This window comes from Pristiophorus japonicus, chromosome 16 (assembly GCF_044704955.1).
Source record: "Pristiophorus japonicus isolate sPriJap1 chromosome 16, sPriJap1.hap1, whole genome shotgun sequence".
Classification (NCBI taxonomy): domain Eukaryota; kingdom Metazoa; phylum Chordata; class Chondrichthyes; family Pristiophoridae; genus Pristiophorus; species Pristiophorus japonicus.
In genome coordinates, this window is record NC_091992.1 from 134,320,084 (window position 1) to 134,345,679 (window position 25,596).

At 51.1% G+C, this 25,596-nt stretch overlaps 1 protein-coding gene across 7 annotated transcripts in view; it reads right to left on the reverse strand.

The window, feature by feature from the left end:
• Positions 1-4,828: 4,828 nt before the first annotated feature.
• stxbp4 (syntaxin binding protein 4) overlaps positions 4,829-25,596 on the reverse strand; it is a 205,537-nt gene continuing 184,769 nt past the window's right edge. For all 7 annotated transcript variants that reach the window (XM_070857963.1, XM_070857966.1, XM_070857960.1 and 4 more), the window contains 2 exons: positions 25,344-25,401; positions 4,829-6,339 (listed from right to left, as the gene is read on the reverse strand). In XM_070857963.1, the coding sequence (XP_070714064.1) occupies positions 6,225-6,339; positions 25,344-25,401 (173 nt within the window). In that variant the 3' untranslated portion in view covers positions 4,829-6,224. The remainder of the gene's footprint in view (positions 6,340-25,343; positions 25,402-25,596) is intronic.

Consider the following 25,596-nt stretch of genomic DNA (forward strand, 5'->3'; position numbering starts at 1 on the left):
ACAGTCCTTGTGGAGACGAAGTCCCGTATTCATACCAAGGACACCCTCCACCGTGTTGTGTGACACTACCACCAAGCTAAATGGGATCAATTCAGAACAGATCTAGCAACAGCACAACTGTATTCCACCACAATCTGTGACCTCATGGCCCGGCATATCTCTCACTCTACCATTACCATCAAGCCAGGGGACCAACCCTGGTTCAATGAGGAGTGTAGAAGAGCATGCCAGGAGCAGCACCAGACACACCTAAACATGAGGTTCCACCCTGGGGAAGCTGCAACACATGACTACATGCATGCTAAACAGCAGAAACAGCATGCTATAGACAGAGCTAAGCGATCCCACAACCAGCAGATCAGATCAAAGCTCTGCAGTCCTGCCACATCCAATCGTGAATGGTGGTGGACCATTAATCAACTAACGGGAGGAGGAGACTCCATGAATATCCCCATCCTCAATGATGGCGGAGCCCAGCACGCGAGTAAAAAAGACAAGGCTGAAGTGTTTGCAACCATCTTTAGCCAGAAGTGCCGAGTGAATGATCCATATCGGCCTCCTCCTGAGGTCCCCACCACAGAAGCCAATCTTCAGCCAATTGGATTCACTCCACGTGATATTAAGAAACGGCCGAGCGCACTGGATACAGCAAAGGCTATGGGCCCCGTCAACATCCCGGCTATCGTACTGAAGACTTATGCTCCTGAACTAGCTGCGTCTCTAGCCGAGCTGTTCCAGTACAGCCACAGCACTGGCATCTACCTGATAATGTGCAAAACTGCCCAGCTATGTCCTGTCCATAAAAAGCAAGACAAATCCAATCCAGACAATTACTGCCCCATCGGTCTACTCTCAATCATCAGCAAAGTGATGGAAGGTGTCACCGACAGTGCTATCAAGCAGCACTTACTCACCAATAACCTGCTCACCGATGCTCAGTTTGGGTTCTGCCAGGATCACTCAGTTCCAGACCTCATTACAGCCTTGGTCCAAACATGGACAAAAGAGCTGAATTCCAGAGGTGAGGTGAGAGTGACTGCTGAGCAAAGTGTGGCATCAAGGAGCTCTTGTAAAATTGAAGTCAATGGGAATCTGGGGGAAAATTCTCCACTGGCTGGAATCATACCTAGCACAAAGGAAGATGGTCGTGGTTGGAGGTCAATCATCTCATCGCTGCAGGAGTTCCTCGGGGCAGTGTCCTAGGCCAAACCATCTTCAGCTGCTTCATCAATGACCTTCCCTCTGTCATAGGTCAGAAGTGGGGATGTTCGCTGATGACTGCACAGTGTTCAGTTCCATTCACAACTCCTCAGATAATGGAGCAGTCCGTGCCCGCATGCAGCAAGACCTGGACAACATTCAGGCTTGGGCTGATAAGTGGCAACTAACATTCGCACCACACAAGTGCCAGGCAATGACTATCGCCAACAAGCGAGTTTAACCACTGCCCCTTGACATTCAACGACATTACCATCGCCGAATCCCCCACCATCAACATCCTGGGGGTCACCATTGACCAGAAACTTAACTGGACCAGCCACATAAATACTGTGGCTACAAGGGCAGGTCAGAGGCTGGGTATTCTGCGGCAAATGTCTCACCTCCTGACTCCCCAAAGCCTTTCCACCATCTACAAGGCACAAGTCAGGAGTGTGATGGAACACTCTCCACTTGCCTGGATGAGTGCAGCTCCAACAACACTCGAGAAGCTCGACACCATCCAGGACAAAGCAGCCACTTGATTGACACCCCATCCACCACCTTCAACACTCACTCCCTCCACCACCGGCGCCCCCTGGCTGCAGTGTGCAACATCTACAAGATGCACTGCAGCAACTCGCCAAGGCTTCTTCGGCAGCACCTCCCAAACCCGCGACCTCTACCCCCTAGAAGGACAAGGGCAGCAGGCGCATGGGAACACCACCACCTCCACGTTCCCCTCCCAGTCACACACCATCCTGACTGGGAAATATATCGGCCGTTCCTTCATCGTCGCTGGGTCACAATCCTGGAACTCCCTCCCTAACAGCACTGTGGGAGCACCTTCACCACACGGACTGCAGCGGTTCAAGAAGGCAGCTCACCACCACCTTCTCAAGGGGCAATTAGGGATGGGCAATAAATGCCGGCCTTGCCAGCGACGCCCACATCCCGTGAATGAATAAAAGAAAATGCCTGTGTGGGTCAGCATTACACCACAGTCTGTGTGGGTCAGTATTAAACTTCCCAAGGTGCCTCAAAGGAGCATTATAAAACACAATTTGACACCAAGCCACATCAGGTGATGTTAGGACAGGTGACCAAAAGCTTGGTCAAAGAGGTAGGTTTTAAGGAGCGCCATAAATGAGGAGATGCGGGGAGGTTTAGGGAGGGCGTTCCAGCGCTTAGGGCCCAGGCAGCTGAAGGCACGGCCACCGATGGTTCAGCAAGACCAGGAAATCTACCCGAAAGGAAGTAACCAAACAGCTTTTGTCATTTTGGAACTTCAGTGAATGGAAGCGGAGCAGGCAGAAGCCTGAGACAACACATGATACTGAGCCTAGCTTGCCGCAGTCGGAGGAGCAGCTGAGCTTGTAGCAATGTTGCAGGGTGGGCCCTTGGAGCTGTGCCCAGGGAAGGGTTCCGGTCTTTGATGAGGGGTGGCGGGGCTGACAGCATAGCGTCACGTTCGGAGCTGCTCGGAATGCTGCTCAGTTCCTCCCAAGGCCATGTCGTGTGCAGGGTTTCTTTTGGACGTTGAGGAGTGACCCTATCTCACTAACTGCCTGCCCCGCTGGTTAACCGTTGTAACAGCAGCCAAGGAGTGTCTTCAATGACATTGCAGTCCCCTGGACAAACACCTCGGACCCTGCACCTCGCTGATTGACACATGCACTGGCAACAGAAGAAAGCCGTCACTCAACAAAATAAATTGAGACCGCACCGGGTCACGGTTTCAATGCCCCTGGTCTGGGCTCAGTTAGCTGGGCAGCAGTTGCGCGGGTGCTAAAATTGGCCTCAGTGCCCTGTGGTAAGAAGGGGAAGATTAGCCAGGGTTTCCTGTCCTAATTGTGAACCCACAGACACCTCCTGGGTGAGGCTGCGATGGCCCGTTTGGTTGAATAGCAAGTCAAAAGTCATTGGTATGTGGATCTCTCCGTTCATCTGGATTGTTTTCTTTCTTGTAAAGGTGAGGAGCTTGGAACTGATCTCATTCTCTCTCTGTATAGTGAAGGGCAGCTGACTTTAGCTCTTTGCCAGACACATTAATGGGAAAAACACACATCTATATGATGTTCTTGTCATTTTCCACACAGGAGGGGTTGCTGAACCGAGCCAGTGGAAATATCAGTTTGTTTGAAGAAACAGCAATGGCCTGTGAACAGCTTCCAGAGCTAACAGCCACACATCATCTCCACCCCACAATCAAAGCTTGTCAAGGTCTTGCAACGGTATCATCCTGGCTCGCACAAAGAACTTGCATTTCTATAGCATCTTTCGTGATCTCAGGATGTCCCAAGAAAATACTTTTGGAGTGTAGTCACTGTTGTAATTTGGGAGTGCAGCAGCCAATTTGCGCACAGCAAGCTCCCACTCAGCAATGTGAAAATAACATCATAATTAGGAGCAGGTGCAGGCCATTCAGCCCCTGGAGCCTGCTCTACCAGACAGTAAGATCACGACTGATCTTCTAACTCCACTTACCTGCACTGTCCAGATTATCAGCTTTTAGGGATCTTTTATGTCTACCTGAGAGAGCAGACGGGACCTCGGTTTAACATCTCATCCGAAAGACGACACCTCCAACAGTGCAGTACTCCCTCAGTACTGCCCCTCCGACAGTGCTGCACTCCCTCAGTCCTGCCCCTCCGACAGTGCGGCGCTCCCTCAGTACCGCCCCTCCTACAGTGCAACGCTCCCTCAGTACCGCCCCTCCGACAGTGCTGCACTCCCTCAGTACTGCCCCTCCGACAGTGCTGCACTCCCTCAGTCCTGCCCGTCCGACAATGCGCCGCTCCCTCAGTACCGCCCCTCCGACAGTGCTGCACTCCCTCAGTGCTGCCCCTCCGACAGTGCTGCACTCCCTCAGTCCTGCCCCTCCGACAGTGCTGCACTCCCTCAGTCCTGCCCCTCCGACAGTGCGGCACTCCCTCAGTACTGCCCCTCCGACAGTGCGGCACTCCCTCAGTACTGCCCCTCCAACAGTGCGGCTCTCCCTCAGAACCGCCCCCCTGACATTGCGACGCTCCCTCAGTACTGCCCCTCCGACAGTGCGGCACTCCCTCAGTACTGCCCCTCCGACAGTGCGGCTCTCCCTCAGTACTGCCCCTCTGACAGTGCGGCGCTCCCTCAGTACTGCCCCTCTGACAGTGCGGCACCCCCTCAATACTGCCCCTCCGACAGTGCGGTGCTCCCTCAGTACTGCCCCTCCGACAGTGCAGCACTCCCTCAGTCCTGCTCCTCCGACAGTGCGGCGCTCCCTCAGTACTGCTCCTCCAACAGTGCGGCACTCCCTCAGTACTGCCCCTCCGACAGTGCGGCACTCCCTTAGTACTGCCCCACCGACAGTGCAGCGCTCCCTCAGTACTGCCCCTCCGACAGTGCGGCACTCCCTCAGTACTGCCCCACCGACAGTGCGGCACTCCCTCAGTACTGCCCCTCCGACAGTGCGGCGCTCCCTCAGTACCGCCCCTCCGACAGTGCGGCGCTCCCTCAGTACCGCCCCTCCGACAGTGCGGCGCTCCCTCAGTACTGCACTGGGGAGCGTCAGCCTGGATTATACAAAACAGATCTCACAGAGGGTGAAAGGTACAGCACATACCGTTCCAAAAAATTAACACTCCACAAACAGAATTATTATTTTTTATTAGGCATTATATAGGGAGGGTTCAAGAAGAAGAGGTCATTAAGGTGAGGGGTGTCAGTGTCGAGGAAAGTAACATTTCTCTCCCATTGTCCCATCAAACACTCCCAGGGCAGGTACAGGGGGTTAGATACAGAGTAAAGCTCCCTCTACACTGTCCCATCAAACACTCCCAGGGCAGGTACAGCACGGGTTAGATACAGAGTAAAGCTCCCTCTACACTGTCCCATCAAACATTCCCAGGGCAGGTACAGCACGGGGTTAGATACAGAGTAAAGCTCCCTCTACACTGTCCCATCAAACACTCCCGGGGCAGGTACAGCATGGGTTAGATACAGAGTAAAGCTCCCTCTACACTGTCCCATCAAACACTCCCAGGGCAGGTACAGCATGGGGTTAGATACAGAGTAAATCTCCCTCTACACTGTCCCATCAAACACTCCCAGGGCAGGTACAGCACGGGGTTAGATACAGAGTAAAGCTCCCTCTACACTGTCCCATCAAACACTCCCAGGGTGGGTACAGGGGGTTAGATACAGAGTAAAGCTCCCTCTACACTGTCCCATCAAGCACTCCCAGGGTGGGTACAGGGGGTTAGATACAGAGTAAAGCTCCCTCTACACTGTCCCATCAAACACTCCCAGGGTGGGTACAGAATGGGTTAGATACAGAGTAAAGCTCCCTCTACACTGTCCCATCAAACACTCCCAGGGTGGGTACAGAATGGGTTAGATACAGAGTAAAGCTCCCTCTACACTGTCCCATCAAACACTCCCAGGGTGGGTACAGAATGGGTTAGATACAGAGTAAAGCTCCCTCTACACTGTCCCATCAAACACTCCCAGGGCAGGTACAGCACGGGGTTAGATACAGAGTAAAGCTCCCTCTACACTGTCCCATCAAACACTCCCAGAGTGGGTACAGAATGGGTTAGATAAATCTCCCAGTAACATGCCTTAACCTTAACTCTACTGCAGCAGTGCTACATTATCCAGATTCCAACAGCGCTGCTGTGGTTATTAGGAGCTAAAAAATGTGATGTAAAAAATGGGCAATTTTTGTATAATGGACAGGTGCCAATGAGGGATTGGACTGAGGGTGCACAAACTCAGTCCATGTAGGACCTTGACCCCCGACCCCATAACTGGCCTGAATTTGAGCTCGACCCAGAGATGAAAGGTCAGCGTTCTAACAAAAGGTAGTAGATGCCCAGTAATCCAAGCCTTATTTTGCTGATAAAGGACTGAGTGCATCGACAGACATTTTCCAGTGTGTGCTGTCCAAGGACCTTCACAGTGTGATCTTGCTGCTGGGTGTGATTTATGGGGGTCGGTTTTGAAGAAACAAATCTATTCTCACTCTCGCCGTCTCCGTTTCTCTGTCAGCTCTTGAACTGCGGAAGCTCCCGCGGAGCAGCCTCCGTGCTCCCCTCCGCGCGCGGCAGGCTCAGTGCGCTGGTCACCGGGTGGATCCATGACGTCATCTGAGTCACGTGGCTGAAGGAATGAAGATCAGTGTCAGAAATCCGAGCACCCTTTTACTTTCACAACAATATCCAAACCGGGATCTGCACGGCATTGGGCCAAGCATCGATAGGACAAGGGGCCATGGAGCAATAGGACACAGGGACCAGGCATCTATACTGCACACTGCGCCACACACCCATAGGCCTCAGAGGGAGATGGGCATAGATGGAACTAGAGATAGACAAAGCACAGAGGGAGTCAGGTATCGATTGGATAGAGAGAGAAAGAGAGCCAGGCATCGATTGGACACAGAGAGAGAGAGAGAGACAGGCATCGATTGGACAGAGAGAGAGAGAGTGAGAGAGACAGGCATCGATTGGACAGAGAGAGAGAGCCAGGCATCGATTGGACAGAGGGAGATCCAGGCATCGATTGGATAGAGAGAGAGAGCCAGGGATCGATTGGATAGAAAGAGAGAGCCAGGGATCGATTGGACAGAGGGAGATCCAGGCATCGATTGGATAGAGAGAGCCAGGGATCGATTGGACAGAGGGAGATCCAGGCATCGATTGGATAGAGAGAGAGAGCCAGGGATCGATTGGACAGAGGGAGAGCCAGGCATCGATTGGACAGAGGGAGCCAGGGATCGATTAGGTACAGGATAGTTACAGCTAGAGCAGTACATTTGACCCATAAAATTGAAGCTCTAAAATCACACCACTCCAACACTGCAATGAGTTCTTAAATGTGTCCCTGTCTTCGCCTCCATTATCCTGGTTGAACAGAAGTGTTTACAGGTGACTTTTGAAAGCAACAAGGGAGGGGGATAGATGGAGGTACTGAGGGAGGGAGTTCCAAAGAACAGGAACATAGTGGTTAAAGCTGATGATGGTGGATCAGAGATTGGCCAGTTCCAGAGGAGTGGTCTTGACGGGATGTATAGTTGGAGGATTGGAGGGCACTGGGTGTGGGTGGAACTGGTTGGCAAGAAGATCTTAAAAGATCTAATTTCATTCATAAGTTTGTCAAACACATCCATACTGTTACACACACACACATAAATATAGCACACATCATAACATGAAAAATCCTTATCCAAATGCTGGATAATGCAGCAAATTATGCACCGTAAATCAAGAGTTTGCAACTGGGGCTTGTGGAAATGCACTCAAACTGCCTATCCAATAACTCCTCAGATAGAGGAATTTAAGTGTTTTGGGGAATCTAAAATGTTAATCTGTCTTTTATTGTTAGATACCGACAGACATCATGGGGGTTAGGTGGGCTAACCAGTGAAAAGGAGCGTGGGGCCCACAGTACGTGGTTAGTCCACACCCGCTAATTGCGTTATAGATAGCACGTTAAATTGGTGCTGCTTGTTGTTTTACAAGATTGCTGTGTGCAGCCAGCGCTCTCCGCACTGTTCACTGGCTACACGCATCAGCAAAAAGCCCTGATATCACAAGTCATCGCGCTATATAACGGCAGCCTGCATCTCTTAAAGGGGAGGTGCAGGAAGTGATGGGAGTTTCTTGAAAAGTGAATCTGTGCAGTGATACTTTGAAGAATAGCTGAAGATGTGAGAGAGCAATCATCGGTTTTCAGACACTGCCCTGGAGGTCTTTGTGTAGGACGTGGCGAGGAGAGACATTCAGTATTAGCGGGGGTGTGGGGGCAAGAGGCCCTCCAGACAGATGCTCAGGAGGCAGTGGGAAGTAGCGGGGGTGGTCAATGCCAGGACACAGTATAGGAAGAAGTTTAACGTTCTGACATGTGTTGTCAAGGTGAGCGAGTTCATCTTCAAATGTCACATCCTACCAACTGCACCACTAGTCTCATCCACTGCTGAACTCACTACACCCCCATCACCCACCTATCAACAATCTCCATCAATCAGTACTCAATCTTTCAATTCATCTGATTTACCTCACCCTCACACTGCTGCAAACCTCACAGCCACAACTCGCAGCTCACAGACACTGGCAGCTATTCAACCCTGACATCCGCAACCAATGCTGGCCTTGCCTGGCTTTGAGGTTGCAGCAACTGGCAGAATTCAGTCACCACTTCTTTTGTGAAGCAAAGACATCTCGAGCGTTGGTCTTTGCTGAAGTTGAGGCAAGAGAACTGCTCTCTAAAGACCCTCGGCAGGTATGGCCGCCTGCTGAGAGCTCTTCTCCCCCCTCCTCCTCCTCCCTCTTCTAGTAGTTTGTCCTGCTCTGCGTGGCCTCTCTTCATTCTCCCAGTCATACTCAATTCCCAGAGGAAGCCCTGCCAGGCCACCCATGTCTGGAGGCAACTTGTTTCAGCAGAAGCTTTTAAATGAACAGAAATATACTTCAGTACCAGCCAGACCACTCCCAGTAGAGCAGTCAAACTTTAGCCAAATATAGGAAAGCTGCATAAACGTGTACAAGAAATAATCCAGCAACTAACCTGTAAGTGTCATAGAATCCTAGAATGGTACAGCACAGGAGGCCATTCGGCCCATTGAGTCTGCACTGGCTCTTTCGAAGAGCGATCCAGCCAGTCCCACTCCCCGCTCTTTTCCCGCTGTCCTGCACATTTTTCTTCAATTTTATCCAATTCCCTGTTGAAGACTACTATTGATCTGTATCCACCACCCTATCAGGCAGTGCATTCCAAATCCTAACCACTCGTTGAGCAAAAAAGTTTATTCTCATGTCACCTCTGGTTCTTTTGCCAATCGCCTTAACTCTCTCCCTCTCCCCCCTCAGTCCATCCCCTCCCTCGGTCCCTCTCCCCCCTCGGTTCCTCTCCCCCCTCGGTCCCTCCTCTCCCTCCCTCAATCTCTCCCCTCCCTCAATCTCTCCCCTCCCTCGGTCCCTCTCCCCCTCAATCCCCCTCCCTCAGTCCCTCCCCTCCCTCACTCCCTCCCTCTCCCCCTCACTCCCCCGTTCCCTTCCCTCCCTCAGTCCCTCACTCCCTCTCCCCTTCACTTCCCCGTTCCCTTCCCTCCCTCAGTCCCTCCCCTCTCTCACTCCCTCTCCCCCCCATGGTACTTCAGCTGGGGTCTAATCAGTGATTTATAAAGGTTTATCATAACTTCTTTGCTTTTTTACTCTATTTATCAACCTGTCCTGCCCCCTTCAGCGATTTGTGTACACCCCCAGGTCTCTCTGTTCCTGCACCCCTTTAAAATTATGCCATTTAGTTTATAATGTGTCTGTATTTGTAATTGGCGGGCAGTTTAACAAGGCGAGAGTTTTTGCACGTTGTTATGGCCACAAAGAGATGTCAAGTGACCCAAATAGTTTTTTTTTAATTCAAAGGATTTTTTTGTCTGAAGAAAATATTTGCTTTGATTACAAGAAAATATTGACTCAAAGCTTCAAATTACAACTGCTGTCAGTGTCTTGTGATGGACATTACAAGAGGGCACTGTATTGGGGAGAGAAATGCACGTCTCTGATTATTCAACAGCCTCACTGCCAGCTGGAGAACAGTCACACCAAATTACTGGGGAGAGTGGCTTAGACAGACATTTGCTCGGTTTTGTGGGCCTGTTACAGTTGCGACATGCTTATTGTTCCATTTTAGAATCATAGAAATTTACAGTGCAGAAGGAGGCCATTTCGGTCCAACATGTCCGTGCCGGCCGAAATAAAGCTACCCAGCCTAATCCCACTGTCCAGCTCTTGGTCCGTAGCCCTGTAGGTTACGGCACTTCAAGTGCACATCCAGGTACTTTTTCAATGTGGGTGAGTGTTTCTGCCTCCACCATCGTTTCAGGCAGTGAGTTCCAGACCCCCACCACCCTCTGGGTGAAAAATCTTCCCTTCAAATCCCTTCTAAACCTCCTACCACCGTAAAGATCATGTCCGTTGTGCCCCGTAGTGGACGAAAGCCACACTGTGACTCCGGGAGTTGCTCCTCAGCCACAGGGAGAAGACAATTGAGGAGGATTCTAACAATGACTTTACTTTAAATCTATGCCCCCTGGTTATTGACCTCTATGCTAAGGGAAATAGGTCCTTCCTATGTACTCTATCTAGGCCCCTCGTAATTTTATACACCTCAAATCTCCCCTCAGCCTCCTTGGCTCCAAAGAAAACAAACCCAGCTTATTGAACAGTCCAGGCAACATCCTCGTAAATCTCCTCTGTACTCTTCCCAGAGCAATTACATCTTTCCTGTAATGTGAGGGGTGCGATAAATCACAAATTGTTACAGTAAGTGATGTAGGATATATCAGAGATTGTTACAGTCATCATCATCATCATCATAGGCAGTCCCTCGACCTGTGGAATTCCCAACCGCAGAGAGTTGTTGATGCCAGTTCATTGGATATATTCAAGAGGGAGTTAGATATGGCCCTTACGGCTAAAGGGATCAAGGGGTATGGAGAGAAAGCAGGAAAGGGGTACTGAGGGAATGATCAGCCATGATCTTATTGAATGGCGATGCAGGCTCGAAGGGCCGAATGGCCTACTCCTGCACCTATTTTCTATGAAATCGAGGAAGACTTGCTTCCACTCTAAAAGTGAGTTCTCAGATGACTGTACAGTCCAATACGGGAATTACAGTCTCTGTCACAGGTGGGACAGACAGTGGTTGAAGGAAAGGGAGGGTGGGACTGGTTCCGCTGCCTGCGCTTGTTTTCTGCATGCTCTCGGTGACGAGACTCGAGGTGCTCAGCACCCTCCCGGATGCTCTTCCTCCACTTAGGGCACTCTTTGGCCAGGGATTCCCAGGTGTCGGTGGGGATGTTGCACTTTATCAAGGAGGCTTTGAGGGTGTCCTTGAAACGTTTCCTCTGCCCACCTGGGGCTCACTTGCCATGTAGGAGTTCCGAGTAGAGTGCTTGCTTTGGGAGTCTCGTGTCTGGCATGCGAACAATGTGGCCCGCCCAACAGAGCTGATCGAGTGTGGTCAGTGCTTCAATGCTGGGGCTGTTGGCCTGGTCAAGGACGCTAATGTTGGTGCGTCTGTCCTCCCAGGGGAATTGTAGGATCTTGCAATATTTGGTGGTGTTTCTCCAGCGATTTGAGGTGTGTACTGTATATGGTCCATGTCTCTGAGCCATGCCGGAGGGTGGGTATCAATACAGCCCTGTAGACCATGAGCTTGGTGCCAGATTTGAGGGCCTGGTCTTTGAACACTTTCTTCCTCAGGCGGTCGAAGGCTGCACTGGAGGCGGTGTTGGACCTTGTCGTCGATGTCTGCCCTTGCTGATAATAGGCTCCCGAGGTATGGGAAGTGGTTCACATTGTCCAGGGCCGTGCTGTGGATCTTGATAACTGCGGGGGAATGCTGTGTGGCGGGGTCAGGCTGGTGGAGGACCTTTGTCTTACGAAAGTTTAGTGTAAGGCCCATGCTTTTGTACGCCTCAGTGAAGATGTTGACTTGACTCCATCCCGCAGCCTAACCCGAACCCGCCACCATCTCACCAAAACCCCAGCCCTGCACGAGGTAGAAAAGGCCATCCGTCAGCTCAAGAACAACAAGGCAACGGGAGCGGATGGAATCCCCGCTGAGGCACTAAAGTATGGCGGAGAGACACTATTGGCACGGATACATGACCTCATCTCTCTCATCTGGAAGGAGGAGAGCATGCCGGGAGATCTCAGAGATGCAGTAATCGTGACCATCTTTAAAAAAGGGGACAAGTCCGACTGCGGCAATTGCAGGGGAATCTCCCTGCTGTCGGCCACTGGGAAAAGTAGTCGCCAGAATAGTCCTCAACTGTCTTCAACCTGTGGCTGAGGAGCTCCTCCTGGAATCACAGTACGGATTCCGGCCATTACGGGACACAACGGACATGATCCTTACGGCGCGACAGCTGCAAGAATAATGCAGGAAACAGCACCAACCCTTGTACATGGCCTTCTTTGACCTTAGAAAGGCCTCTGACACTATCAACCGCGAGGGTCTATGGAGCATCCTCCTCCGTTTCAGATGCCCCAAAAGTTTGTCACCATCCTCCGCCTGCTCCACGACATCACAGACCCAATCCACATCCGGACCGGGGTCAAGCAGGGCTGTGTCATCGCGCCAACCCTCTTCTCAATCTTCCTCGCTGCAATGCTCCACCTCACACTCAACAAGCTCCCCGCTGGAGTGGTACTAAACTACAGAACCAGTGGGAACCTGTTCAACTTTCGTCGACTCACAGCCAAATCCATGACCGTCCCAACCTCTGTCATCGAACCACAGTACAGACGATGTTTGCGTCTGCGCACATACAGAGGCTGAACTCCAAGCCATCGTCAACATCTTCACTGAAGCGTACGAAAGCATAGGCCTTACATTAAACATCCGAAGGACAAAGGTCCTCCACCAACCTGACCCCGCCACATAGCACTGCCCCCCGATCATTGTTACTGTACGAGGGGTGCGATATATCAAAGACTGTCACAGGAGGTGATGTGGGATATATCAGAGATTGTTACAGCACAGTGGGGAATCAAGAAGAAGGGGGCATTATCTTAACATCTGGAGTGAAGCACTTTTTCCAACATAGGGCAGTAGAAATCTGGAACTCTTCTCCACCCCCCTTGGGTAAGGGTAACAAGGGATGAGGAGCAAAGGCGGGTAAATGGGGTTGAGGCACAGAGCAGCCGTGACCTAATAGAATGCAGGAGCAGGCTCGAGGGGCTGAATGGCCCACTCCTGGTCATAATAGGTGTGGGCTTTACCAGAGTGTTACGGTGAGGGGTGTGGGGTATATCAGAGTGTTACAGTGAGGGGTGTGGGGTATATCAGAGTGTCACAGTGAGGGTTATGGGGTATATCAGTGTTACAGTGAGGGGTGTGAGGTATATCAGTGTTACAGTGAGGGGTGAGGTATATCAGTGTTACAGTGAGGGGTGTGAGGTATATCAGTGTTACAGAGAAGGGTGTGGGGTATATCAGTGTGTTACAGTGAGGGGTGTGGGATATATCAGTATTACAGTAAGGGGTGTGAGGTATATCAGTGTAACAGTAAGGGGTGTGGGGTATATCAGTGTTACAGTGAAGGGTGTGGGGTATATCAGTGTTACAGTGAGGGGTGTGGGGTATATCAGTGTTACAGTGAGGGGTGTGGGATATATCAGTGTTACAGTGAGGGGTGTGGGGTACATCAGTGTTACAGTGAGGGGTGTGGGGTATATCAGTGTTATAGTGAGGGGTGTGGAGTATATCAGAGTTACAGTGAGGGGTGTGGGGTATATCAGTGCTACAGTGAGCGGTGTGGGGTATATCAGTGTTACAGTGAAGAGTGTGGGGTATATCAGTGTTATAGTGAGGGGTGTGGAGTATATCAGAGAGTGTTACAGTGAGGTGTGTGGGGTATATCAGTGTTATAGTGAGGGGTGTGGGGTATATCAGTGTTACAGTGAGGCGTGTGAGGTATATCAGTGTTACAGTGAGGGGTGTGGGGTATATCAGTGTTACAGTGAGGTGTGTGGAGTATATCAGAGAGTGTTACAGTGAGGGGTGTGGGGTATATCAGTGTTGCAGTGAGTGGTGTGGGATATATCAGTGTTACAGTGAGGGGTGTGGGGTATATCAGTGTTACTGTGAGGGGTGTGAGGTATATCAATGTTACAGTGAGGGGTGTGGGGTATATAAGTGTTACAGTGAGGGGTGTGGGGTATATCAGTGTTACTGTGAGGGGTGTGGGGTATATCAGTGTTACAGTGAGGGGTGTGGGGTATATCAGTGAGGATATATTGGATGTATATATATTCTTTTTCTGAATGTTTATTGTTCATGTTTGAGCCTAGCGAGTCAACGTTCGCAGCTATTCAGCCACGGAAGGCGATGTGACTGATGCTGCTCCGATCGTGCTATATTCACATACATCCTATGCAGGGGGCAGTGACTGGAACACAATGCACATGTTACACAGCTCACTGCATACAAGAGAGAACGCTCCGTGTGGTAGGTGTCAGTGAAACGCTCCGTAGCAAGGTATGTGAGGCCACACTGCAGACTGGGCAGCCCCGGAGACACACAGTACAAATCAAAAACCAGAATCTGTCCTGCGGGCAATCCATGATCACCCTGATTTGTCACGATTCGTCAAAACAGGAAATTCATGAGTATACCAGCACCCAAAATAAACACAAACTATGCCCCTGAACTTCAGAGGGATCAGCAACACACAGCTTGCCCTGCTTATTTCACCACGTTTCTCCTATTGCAAAGAAATTACGATTTTTTGAAAAAAAGTATCTCCTCTCCCTTTCTCTTCACAGGAGCCGGACTTGTGGCAATGGATCTGCCTTCCTGTGTGTGAGCGATATCCTGCTGGGGAGAGGAAAAGGAGGATTCTTTTTTAAAAACATTTATTCATTCATGGGATGTAGCAAGGCCGGCATTTATTGCCCATCCCTAATTGCCCTCGAGAGGGTGGTGAGCCACTTTATTAAACTGCAGAGATTCAACCCCATTGCTGTGGGTCTGGAGTCACATATCGGCCAGACCGGGTAAGGGCGGCAGATTGCCTTCCCTCGTGGACATTGGTGAACCAGATGGGTTTTTATGACAATCCGGTAGTTTCATGGTCACCATTACTGACACTGGCTAGCCTCAACTGCTTCCTTGGGCAGAGAATTCCACAGATTCACAATCCTCTGGGAGAAGAAATTCCTTCTCAACTCGGTTTTAAATTGAGGGATAAATATTGGCCCCAGGACACCGGGGGCCCTGTTCTTCTTCGAAATAGTGCTATGGGATCTTTTATGTCCACCTGAGAAAGCAGACAAAGCCTCGGTTTAATGTCTTTTCCGAAAAACGATACCTCCGACAGTGCGGCGCTCCCTCAGTACCGCCCCTCCGACAGTGCGGCGCTCCCTCAGTACCGCCCCTCCGACAGTGCGGCACTCCCTCAGTACTGCCCCTCCGACAGTGCGGCGCTCCCTCAGTACTGCCCCTCCGACAGTGCGGTGCTCCCTCAGTACTGCCCCTCCGACAGTGCGGCACTCCCTCAGTACTGCCCCTCCGACAGTGCGGCACTCCCTCAGTACTGCCCCTCCGACAGTGCGGCACTCCCTCAGTACTGCCTCTCCGACAGTGCGGCACTCCCTCAGTACTGCCTCTCCGACAGTGCGGCGCTCCTTCAGTACTGCCCCTCTGACAGTGCAGCGCTCCCTCAGTACTGCCTCTCTGACAGTGTGCCACTCCCTCAGCACTGGCACTGGAGTGTCAGCCTAGATTTATGTGCTCACATCTCTGAAATAGGACTTGAACCCACGACCTTCTGACTCAGAGGCGAGTGCTGACCCCTGAGCCACGGTTGTACGTGACGGAAGGTTGTGTACACCTGCAGATTGAGTTATGGAACGCCCCTGTCCCATTACATTTACAGCCTATCTGCCTATTTTCACGCCTCACAGACCGTTAAATCAGGGCTGGGTCTCAGTTGTCAGCTACTGATTGTTTCATGGTTGAATTAGCCACTGAAAAACCAGAGGACTGTCCTTTAACCCAGTTTCAGTAACTTCAAACAGCTGCTGGCACCTCAGTCACGTGGCACCAGACCCACAGTAACTCGATGCAGCTTCTAGCAGCTCATCTGACACACTGAGTTGGCTCCCCTCCGGCCCAGATGGTAACCTAACAGGCTCCCGCCAGTTCACTAACTCAATCAAAACAAGGAGGTCTCTCGCTGGGCCCAGCTGGAAACCCCATGCAGCTTCTGCCGGTCATGTGCTGTCCAGATGGTTTCTCTCGCGCCCCGGATCGTGACTCAGTATAACTCCTTTAATGAGCAAACGAACAGGGGGGGAGAATACAGAAGAGAGAAGGAACAACTTCAGGAAACAACTGAAAGGAATCACTGGCAACCGCTCTGTGTACTGTCAGAAATGTCTAACCACCACACCGGGCAGTGAGCGTGTGATTATTGCTAGTTTTGTTGAGCACTTCAGCTAGATCCAGTCAGCTAATTGTATTTACTTATTGTGTCCAAGTATGTATTAAATAAATGACTACTTTTATATTCCATATTTTGATAGAGTACATAGGGATAGAGTCGGTATTCAGAGAACACAGATTTTAGATAATTGGCAAAAAGATAAAGGGGAAGACGAGAATGTGTTTACGCAGCGAGTTGTTGTGATCGGGAACGTGTTGCCTGAAAGGGCGGTGGGAGCAGATTCAATCGTAACTTTCCAAAGGGGGTTGGATAAAAACTTGAAAAGGAGAAATTTGCAGGGCTGTGGGGAAAGAGCAGGTGGAATGGGACTGGTTGTGTATCTCTTCAAAGCCAGCATAGACATGATGGGCTAAATGGCCTCCTGTTCTATGATTTTAATGGTCAGGTATACCAGTGAAGGTTGTTCATTCACTTTCCCTTCCTTCACCTTTCAATCATTTCTTTTAACAATTTCCCCAGCATTGTTCGTTTTAAATAGTTTAGTTCGATTTTCTGCTCTTTGTGTTCTGTACTCTGACTGGCAATATGGATTTCAGGCAACCATCACCTTAATTCACCTATCCTCACATTCTGTCAGTGCCACTTATTCCCTCCACTCTCTCTTCCTCTCCTCCCTCCACATTTCCCTCTTTCCCTCCCTTCTTTCTCTCCTTTTATAACTCAACCAACATCACTAGAACAGATTATCTCGTCATTTATCTCATTGCTATTTGTGGGACCTTGCTCTTCATAATTATAGCCCGGTAACCTGGGTCCTCCGGACCAATCCCCAAATAATTTTGGAAAATTACAGTCAAAGCCTCCACTATTTCCTCCCTAGCTTCCCTCAGATATAAAGTATCAGCGCCTGGTGATTTGTCTACCTTATGTTTGAAAAACCTCTTTATTACATGGCCGTTCACTTAATCAGCACACATGCCTCCAAACTCAATATCCACCCCCTTCCATCACTGTGGCTGCAGCATGTACACTTCTTCTTTCGTATGGTAGCAGCAAGGCAAATGGAAATATCTAAGTCAGATATCCAAGCCAAAGCTTCCGGTATAACAGCTTGTAGGCTGCCTGCGAATTCCCTCTGAGGGCAGTGCTCGATGTTGTGCTCCAGGGTCTGATTAGGAGCTCCACAGTCACATGATGGGGAGGCATTAATCTTTCATCTATCATCATCATCATAGGCAGTCCCTCGAAATCGAGGAAGACTTGCTTCCACTCCAAAAGTGAGTTCTCAGGTGACTGAACAGTCCAATACGGGAATTACAGTCTCTGTCACAGGTGGGACAGATAGTCGTTGAGGGAAAGGGTGGGTGGGACTGGTTTAGAAACATAGAAAATAGGTGCAGGAGCAGGCCATTCGGCCCTTCGAGCCTGCACCACCATTCAATAAGATCATGGCTGATCATTCACCTCAGTACCCCTTTCCTGCTTTCTCTCCATACCCCTTGATCCCTTTAGCCGTAAGGGCCATATCTAACTCCCTCTTGAATATATCTAACGAACTGGCATCAACAACTCTCTGCAGTAGGGAATTCCACAGGTAACAACTCTCTGAGTGAAGAAGTTTCTCCTCATCTCGGTCCTAAATGGCCTATCCCTTATCCTTAGACTGTGACCCCTGGTTCTGGACTTCCCCAACATCGGGAACATTCTTCCTGCATCTAACCTGTCCAGTCCCCGTCATTATTTTATATGTTTCTATGAGATCCCCTCTCATTCTTCTAAACTCCAGTGAATACAGGCCCAGTCGATCCAGTCTCTTCTCATATGTCAGTCCCGCCATCATGGGAATCAGTCTGGTGAACCTTTGCTGTACTCCCTCAATAGCAAGAATGCCCTTCCTCAGATTAGGAGACCAAAACTGAACACAATATTCCAGGTGTGGTGTCACCAAGGCCCTGTACAACTGCAGTAAGACATCCCTGCTCCTATACTCAAATCCCCTTGCTATGAAGGCCAACATGCCATTTGCCTTCTTCACTGCCTGCTGTACCTGCATGCCAACTTTCAATGACTGATGTATCATGACACCCAGGTCTCGTTGCACCTCCCCTTTTCCTAATCTGCCACAATTCAGATAATAGTCTGCCTTCATGTTTTTGCCACCAAAGTGCCGCACGCTCCTTCCACTGCCTGCGCTTGGTTACTACATGCTCTCGGCGATGAGACTCGAGGTGCTCAGCGCCCTCCCGGATGCTCTTCCTCCACTTAGGGCGGTCTTTGGCCAGGGATTCCCAGGTGTCGGTGGGGATGTTGCACTTTATCAAGGAGGCTTTGAGGGTATCCTTGAAACGTTTCCTCTGTCCACCTGGAGCTCACTTGCCGTGCAGGAGTTCTGAGTAGAGCGCTTGCTTTGGGAGTCTTGTGTCTGCCTTCCTGTCTGGCTCAGAGATGTGGACCATATACAGTAGACACCTCAAATCGTTGGAGAAATACTACCAACGATATCTCCGCAAGATCCTGCAAATCCCCTGGGAGGACAGACGCACCAACGTCTGTGTTCTCGATCAGGCCAACATCCCCAGCATCGAAGCACTGACCACACTCGACCAGCTCCGTTGGGCGGGCCACATCGCCCGCATGTCCGACACAAGACTCCCAAAGCTTCCATCCATGGAGAAGGTGGCAGCATCTACCATGGCCAGATCTGAGGCAGTTGATGGTTGTCCAGTGTTTGCGAGGAAGGTTTGATCCTTCAGGTTGTACTGTGGGGTCCTCTATAAGGAATCCATTTGGTATGTCACAGTTCTTCCAAGCATTTCGCCAAGGCTGAGGGGAGATAGCATGTACTATCGATGGGTTGCACTGCAGCAATTCACCAAGCTCCAGACTCTCCCACGGAGAAGGAAAAGAGCAGCAACATCATGGGAACACCATCACCTCCAAGTTCCCCTCTCTGTCACATAGCCACCCTCACTTGGACATGTATGTTATCGTTGGGTCAAGCTCCTGGAATTCCCCACCCAGCACTTTCCTGGGATGACCATCATCATCACCATAGGCAGTCCCTCGAATCGAGGATGACTTGCTTCCACGTCAAAAAGTTCACAGGTGTTTCACTGAAGGTCCTAAAATTCCAGGTCGTGAACGACATGTTGAAGGGTGGAAGATGCCTGTGCGTGGATTGTTTTAACGTGGGGTGACCGTTGCACACCAGCCACCACACGGGCTTGACAGAGCGAGGTCTTGGTCCTGTGGCAAGGGTTAACCAAGATAACTGGAGACCAGCTCTGCTGCACGGACCTAGTGCGCACACATATCGCCCCTGGGCCCTCGCCTCTTCTGGGCCCCGAACTCGCGGCTCTCCTGGGCCCCGATCACGTCCCTCCACAGTCTCTCGCCGCTCCTGCTGTACCTGCCCACGCTCCAATCACCCACCTGGACCTTGATGACGTCCCTCTTCGCTGCCGTTGCTCTGCTGCTCCAGCACGTGCTGCTCCCTGGGGTGGTAGGCTTCCACGCTGCTCCTTCTGCTCCCTGGCCTGCCCCGATGGTACTCGCAGGCCGGGGGCCGCTCAGCCTGCTGGGCTAGGCCGTCACGCTGCTCCACGCCACAAGGACTGCAGCCATTTCAAGAAGACAGCCCACCAGCAACTCGTCAGGCCAACTATGGAAGGGCAACATGCCAGGCCATGCCACCGTCACCCACACCAAGAGAACAAATAAATAAGGGGGCAAGTGCCGCCCCAGAGAGGAAGTGGAATGCAATGTCGTGCGCTTCACTTCCTCTCGGGGGCGGGACTGGGGCAATTACCGTAGAGAATTTTCCAGCGCTACGTTGAGAGGCACATAGCCCTGGCAGGAGCACAGGGCCTTCCCCTTCGGTAAAAGGGGAGGGCACGCTACGGACTCTGCATTGGGGAGAAGGGGCCACCACTGCACCACTGGGGCGGAGAGCGGGGCTGCAACATCGCGGCACGGACCCTGCGACTTGAAGAGGGCCAGGCCGCGACCAGTAAGTCGGCTGTTTTAACACACCTCTCCTTTAATTTTCGGCCCGCGAGCGGCCTGAAGCCGGGTTCACGACCCACGAAGCTGGCGCCGACATCGCCCGCGGCGGCCTTACAGGGTGCTCCCGAATTTTGGCTCCGGGGCGGGAACGGGTCGTTGTGCACGGTGATGGAGATGTCACCGCCAGCGCAGCGGCCCGGGACACCGACGGGATTCGGTAGCGGCCCCGCCCCTTGGGGGAGAAGGTGGTTATGCCCCGTTAACGCCCCTCGGGGGCGTAAACAACCCGAATTTCTCTCCGAAGAAGTACAATCTCTCTCTGAATAACATCCTCCACTAACTATTCTGCACTCACTCTGCTGGTTGTGCAATCTAAATATCCAATTCCTCGGATCTCTGCCATTCCCTCCCTCATTCTCTGCAGCAACCCTTCCTTATCCTTTTACTATGGCCTCAGAAAGCTCGAAAATTTTTGCTAATTTTTTTTCTTAGCCTTTCTGTAGTTCTCCTGTATATTCTTCATGTTTGTCCTGACATTCCTTTATCAAATATTTGCATTAGCCTGGCACGAACCAACGTATTACTGAGCGATCTGTTTCTCTCTCCTTTCCTTCCTGAGAATTCACACTTAACTGGACCAGCCACATAAATACTGTGGCTACAAGAGCAGGTCGGAGGCTGGGTATTCTGCGGCGAGTGTCTCACCTCCTGACTCCCCAAAGCCTTTCCACCATCTACACGGCACAAGTCAGGAATGTGATGGAATACTCTCCACTTGCCTGGATGAGTTGCAGCTCCAACAACACTCGAGAAGCTCGACACCATCCAGGACAAAGCAGCCCGGGAGAGAGAAAACAGGGAATTATAGACCGGTCAGCCCGACATCGGTAGTGGGTAAAATGATGGAATCAATTATTAAGGATGTCATAGCAGTGCATTTGGAAAGAGGTGCATGATAGGTCCAAGTCAGCATGGATTTGTGAAAGGGAAATCATGCTTGACAAATCTTCTGGAATTTTTTGAGGATGTTTCCAGTAGAGTGGACAAGGGAGAACCAGTTGATGTGGTATATTTGGACTTTCAGAAGGCTTTCGACAAGGTCCCACACAAGAGATTAATGTGCAAAGTTAAAGCACATAGGATTGGGGGTAGTGTGCTGACATGGATTGAGAACTGGTTGGCAGAAAGGAAGCAAAGAGTAGGAGTAAATGGGTACTTTTCAGAATGGCAGGCAGTGACTAGTGGGGTACCGCAAGGTTCTGTGCTGGGGCCCCAGCTGTTTACATTGTACATTAATGATTTAGACGAGGGGATTAAATGCAGTATTTCCAAATTTGCGGATGACACTAAGTTGGGTGGCAGTGTGAGCTGCGAGGAGGATGCTTTGAAGCTGCAGAGTGACTTGGATAGGTTAGGTGAGTGGGCAAATGCATGGCAGATGAAGTATAATGTGGATAAATGTGAGGTTATCCACTTTGGTGGTAAAAACAGAGAGACAGACTATTATCTGAATGGTGACAGATTAGGAAAAGGGGAGGTGCAACGAGACCTGGGTGTCATGGTACATCAGTCATTGAAGGTTGGCATGCAGGTACAGCAGGCGGTTAAGAAAGCAAATGGCATGTTGGCCTTCATAGCGAGGGGATTTGAGTACAGGGGCAGGGAGGTGTTACTACAGTTGTACAGGAAGGACATTCTTGCTATTGAGGGAGTGCAGCAAAGGTTCACCAGACTGATTCCCGGGATGGCGGGACTGACATATCAAGAAAGACTGGATCAACTGGGCTTGTATTCACTGGAGTTCAGAAGAATGAGAGGGGATCTCATAGAAACGTTTAAAATTCTGACGGGTTTAGACAGGTTAGATGCAGGAAGAATGTTCCCAATGTTGGGGAAGTCCGGAACCAGGGGTCACAGTCTAAGGATAAGGGATAAGCCATTTAGGACCGAGATGAAGAGAAACTTCTTCACCCAGAGAGTGGTGAACCTGTGGAATTCTCTATCACAGAAAGTTGTTGAGGTCAATTCAGTAAATATATTCAAAAAGGAGATAGATGTAGTCCTTACTACTAGGGGAATCAAGGGGTATGGCGAGAAAGCAGGAATGGGGTACTGAAGTTGCATGTTCAGCTATGAACTCATTGAATGGCGGTGCAGGCTAGAAGGGCCGAATGGCCTACTCCTGCACCCCATCCACCACCTTCAACACTCACTCCCTCCACCACCGGCGCACCGTGGCTGCAGTGTGCACCATCTACAAGATGCACTGCAGCAACTCGCCAAGGCTTCTTCAGCAGCACCTCCCAAACCCGCGACCTCTACCACCTAGAAGAACAAGGGCAGCAGGCGCATGGGAACACCACCACCTCCACGTTCCCCTCCCAGTCACACACCATCCTGACTTGGAAATATATCGGCCGTTCCTTCATCATCGCTGGGTCACAATCCTGGAACTCCCTCCCTAACAGCACTGTGGGAGCACCTTCACCACACGGACTGCAGCGGTTCAAGAAGGCGGCTCACCACCACCTTCTCGAGGGGCAGTTAGGGATGGGCAATAAATGCCGGGCCTTGCCAGCGACGGTCACATCCCAGGAACGCATAAAAAAAAAACAAAGGTAGTGCTTCCAAAACCAGGAGTTTGGTCTGGAGGCGGAAAAATTGCGGGGGGGGGCGAAATTGCCCTGCACCCCGATTGGGAGGGGTAACCTTCCAAGGCCGGGACTTTTAGTGGCAGACGATCAAGTCCTGCCCCGATGTGGAATTGCCCTTACCACCCGTGAAAGGAATCTCCCGCGCTCCACTTCCTTTGGGGCGGTAACCGGGGCGCTACTGGGGTGAGCAAAGCAGCGCTACCTGGGTGCTCCGCGTAGCACTAATGTGCTTCAAGGACCCTCCCCCCCTTCAATTAAAGGCAGGCCGGACCACACTACGGCCGCCATCGTCGAGCCAACCCAACCCAACCCAAGGGTCCCGGCAGGGCAGTAAGGGGTCGTCGCGCACGGTGATGACGTCATCGGCGGTCGTGTGGTGGCCCGGGGCACTAACTGCCGGGGCATAGCCTTCGCAAACTCCCGGGCAAAAACTGTCTTGCGCCCCTTTAGCGCATCCCCCTGGAGGCACTAGTGGGACAATAAAAAGGGGCAATTTCGTCCCCTGGGAATCAAGGTTGGGAGTAAGCAGAGGGCTGGAGGCAGGTTGGGTGGTAGCAGGCTAAGTCAGGCTGGGAGTCAGGAGCGGTAGAGCCTGGGTTGGTTGCTTTCATGCAGGAAGATACTGAATCAACAACAGGAGGCAAAGACACATCTCGCCAGATTGAAGGTGAATGAGAGGCAGTGTGGGCAAGAAATAGTGTGAGGGAGAAAGAATGAGAGCGGATGCGAGGCACAGTGTGAACAAAGAGAGAACGGCTCTATGAATGTGTGAGCAAGAGCGAGTGTGAGAAGTACAGAAAGTGTGAGAGGGAAAGTGTGACAGAGACAGTATGAACAAGAGCAAGTGAGACATGTGAGCATCAAACTAGCGAGTCTGACCAATCCTTCCCTCTCCAGAATCTCATCTAATTACATTATTTTAAACTCCTCATTCTTGTCTTTAAATCCCTCTATGTCCTCTCTATCTGCCACGTCCTGTGGCTCTATCTTCCTCTGAACACTCTCTGACCTGTCGTGCAATTCCTCTGCACTCACTATACCGCCTGGCTCTTACTCCCAAATTCCCTCCCTAAACCTCTCCTGCTTCAGAAACTTTCTCAAAACCACTCTCTATGACTAACCTTTCACTCACCCCTCCCAATCGCTTCTTCTTTGGCTCAGTGACTGTTTTTCCTCTTCTGTGCAGCACCTTGGGATCTTTTATTAATGTTCAAGGTGTTATGTGAATGCAAGCTGTTGTTGCTACTGCCTTCAGTACTGTCTGGTGTCTTGGACTTTCCTGCTAACTTATTCCAAACTCTGTTGCTATGACACCGACGACAGCAAAGGCAACAACTCGATCACTATTCCAACACTTATTTGGCCAGCCTCCCATCATCCCCCCTCCATAAACTTCAGCTCATCCAAAACTCTGCTGCCCATGTCCTAACTCGCACCGAGTCCCGCTCACCCATCACCCCATGTGCCCCGTGTCTTAACTCACACCGAGTCCCACTCACCCATCACCCCCTGTGCCCTAACTCACACCGAGTCCCACTCACCCATCACCCCTGTGCCCCGTGTCTTAACTCGCACCGAGTCCCGCTCACCCATCACCCCCTGTGCCCCGTGTCTTAACTCACACCGAGTCCCGCTCACCCATCACCCCGTGCCCTAACTCACACCGAGTCCCGCTCACCCATCACCCCGTGCCCTAACTCACACCGAGTCCCGCTCACCCATCACCCCGTGCCCTAACTCACACCGAGTCCCGCTCACCCATCACCCCGTGCCCTAACTCACACCGAGTCCCGCTCACCCATCACCCACTGTGCTCACTGACCCATGTCCTAGCTCGCAGCAAGTCCCGCTCACCCATCACCCCATGTGCCCCATGTCTTTACTCGCACTGAGTCCCGCTCACCCATCACCCCCTGTGCTCACTGACCTACATTGACTTCCGGTCCAACAATGCCTGGATTTTAAAACTCTCATCCTGGTGTTCAAATCCCTCCGTGGCCTTACCCCTCCCTATCTCTGTAACTTTCTCCAGCCTTACTACCCTCCGAGATCTCTGCGCTCCTCCAATTCTGGCCTCTTGCACATCTCCGAATTTAATCGCTCCATCGGTGGCCGTGCCTTCAACTGCCTGGGCCCCAAGCTCTGGAATTCCCTCCCTAAACCTCTCCACCTCTCTCCCCACCTTTAAGATGCTCCTTAAAACCAACCTCTTTGGCTGAGCGTTTAGTTACCGGTCCTAGTTATGCCGCTCGGTGTGAAATATTGTTTGATAACGCTCCTGTGAAGTGCCTTGGTATATTTTACTATGTTAAAGGTGCTATATAATTGCCAGAATGATGCAGCATTTGTCTGGCACATCCCTGTAGGAGTGCGGCACAGTGCTTTGGGGAGGTTGCAAATTTCATTCTTACCAATCTATGGCACAGCACAAAGGAACTTCAAACAAATCACGCCACGATATGCCGGTATTCTGGAACACTGCACTTCCCGGCGTTACCTATTCATAACCAATCGCCACGGCTAGCCCACACATTCTCTGAAGCACTTACTTGATGAAATACTTAATCCCGTCTGCTGTGTAAGCTTCTTCCCATCCATAGGGCAGACCTGCAGTGAGAAGCACAGAGTAATCACTCGCTGGGAGGAACAGACATCTCCAGCAATGGAATTCACGAGACATTCCTCAATCACGACTGTGCTCAGTTACACCACAGTACTCACTTTTCTATCCCATTTGAAGGGCAACTCTGCTGGTGGTGAAGTGATATATAGGAGGGGCAATGGAGTGATAGGGGGCCAATG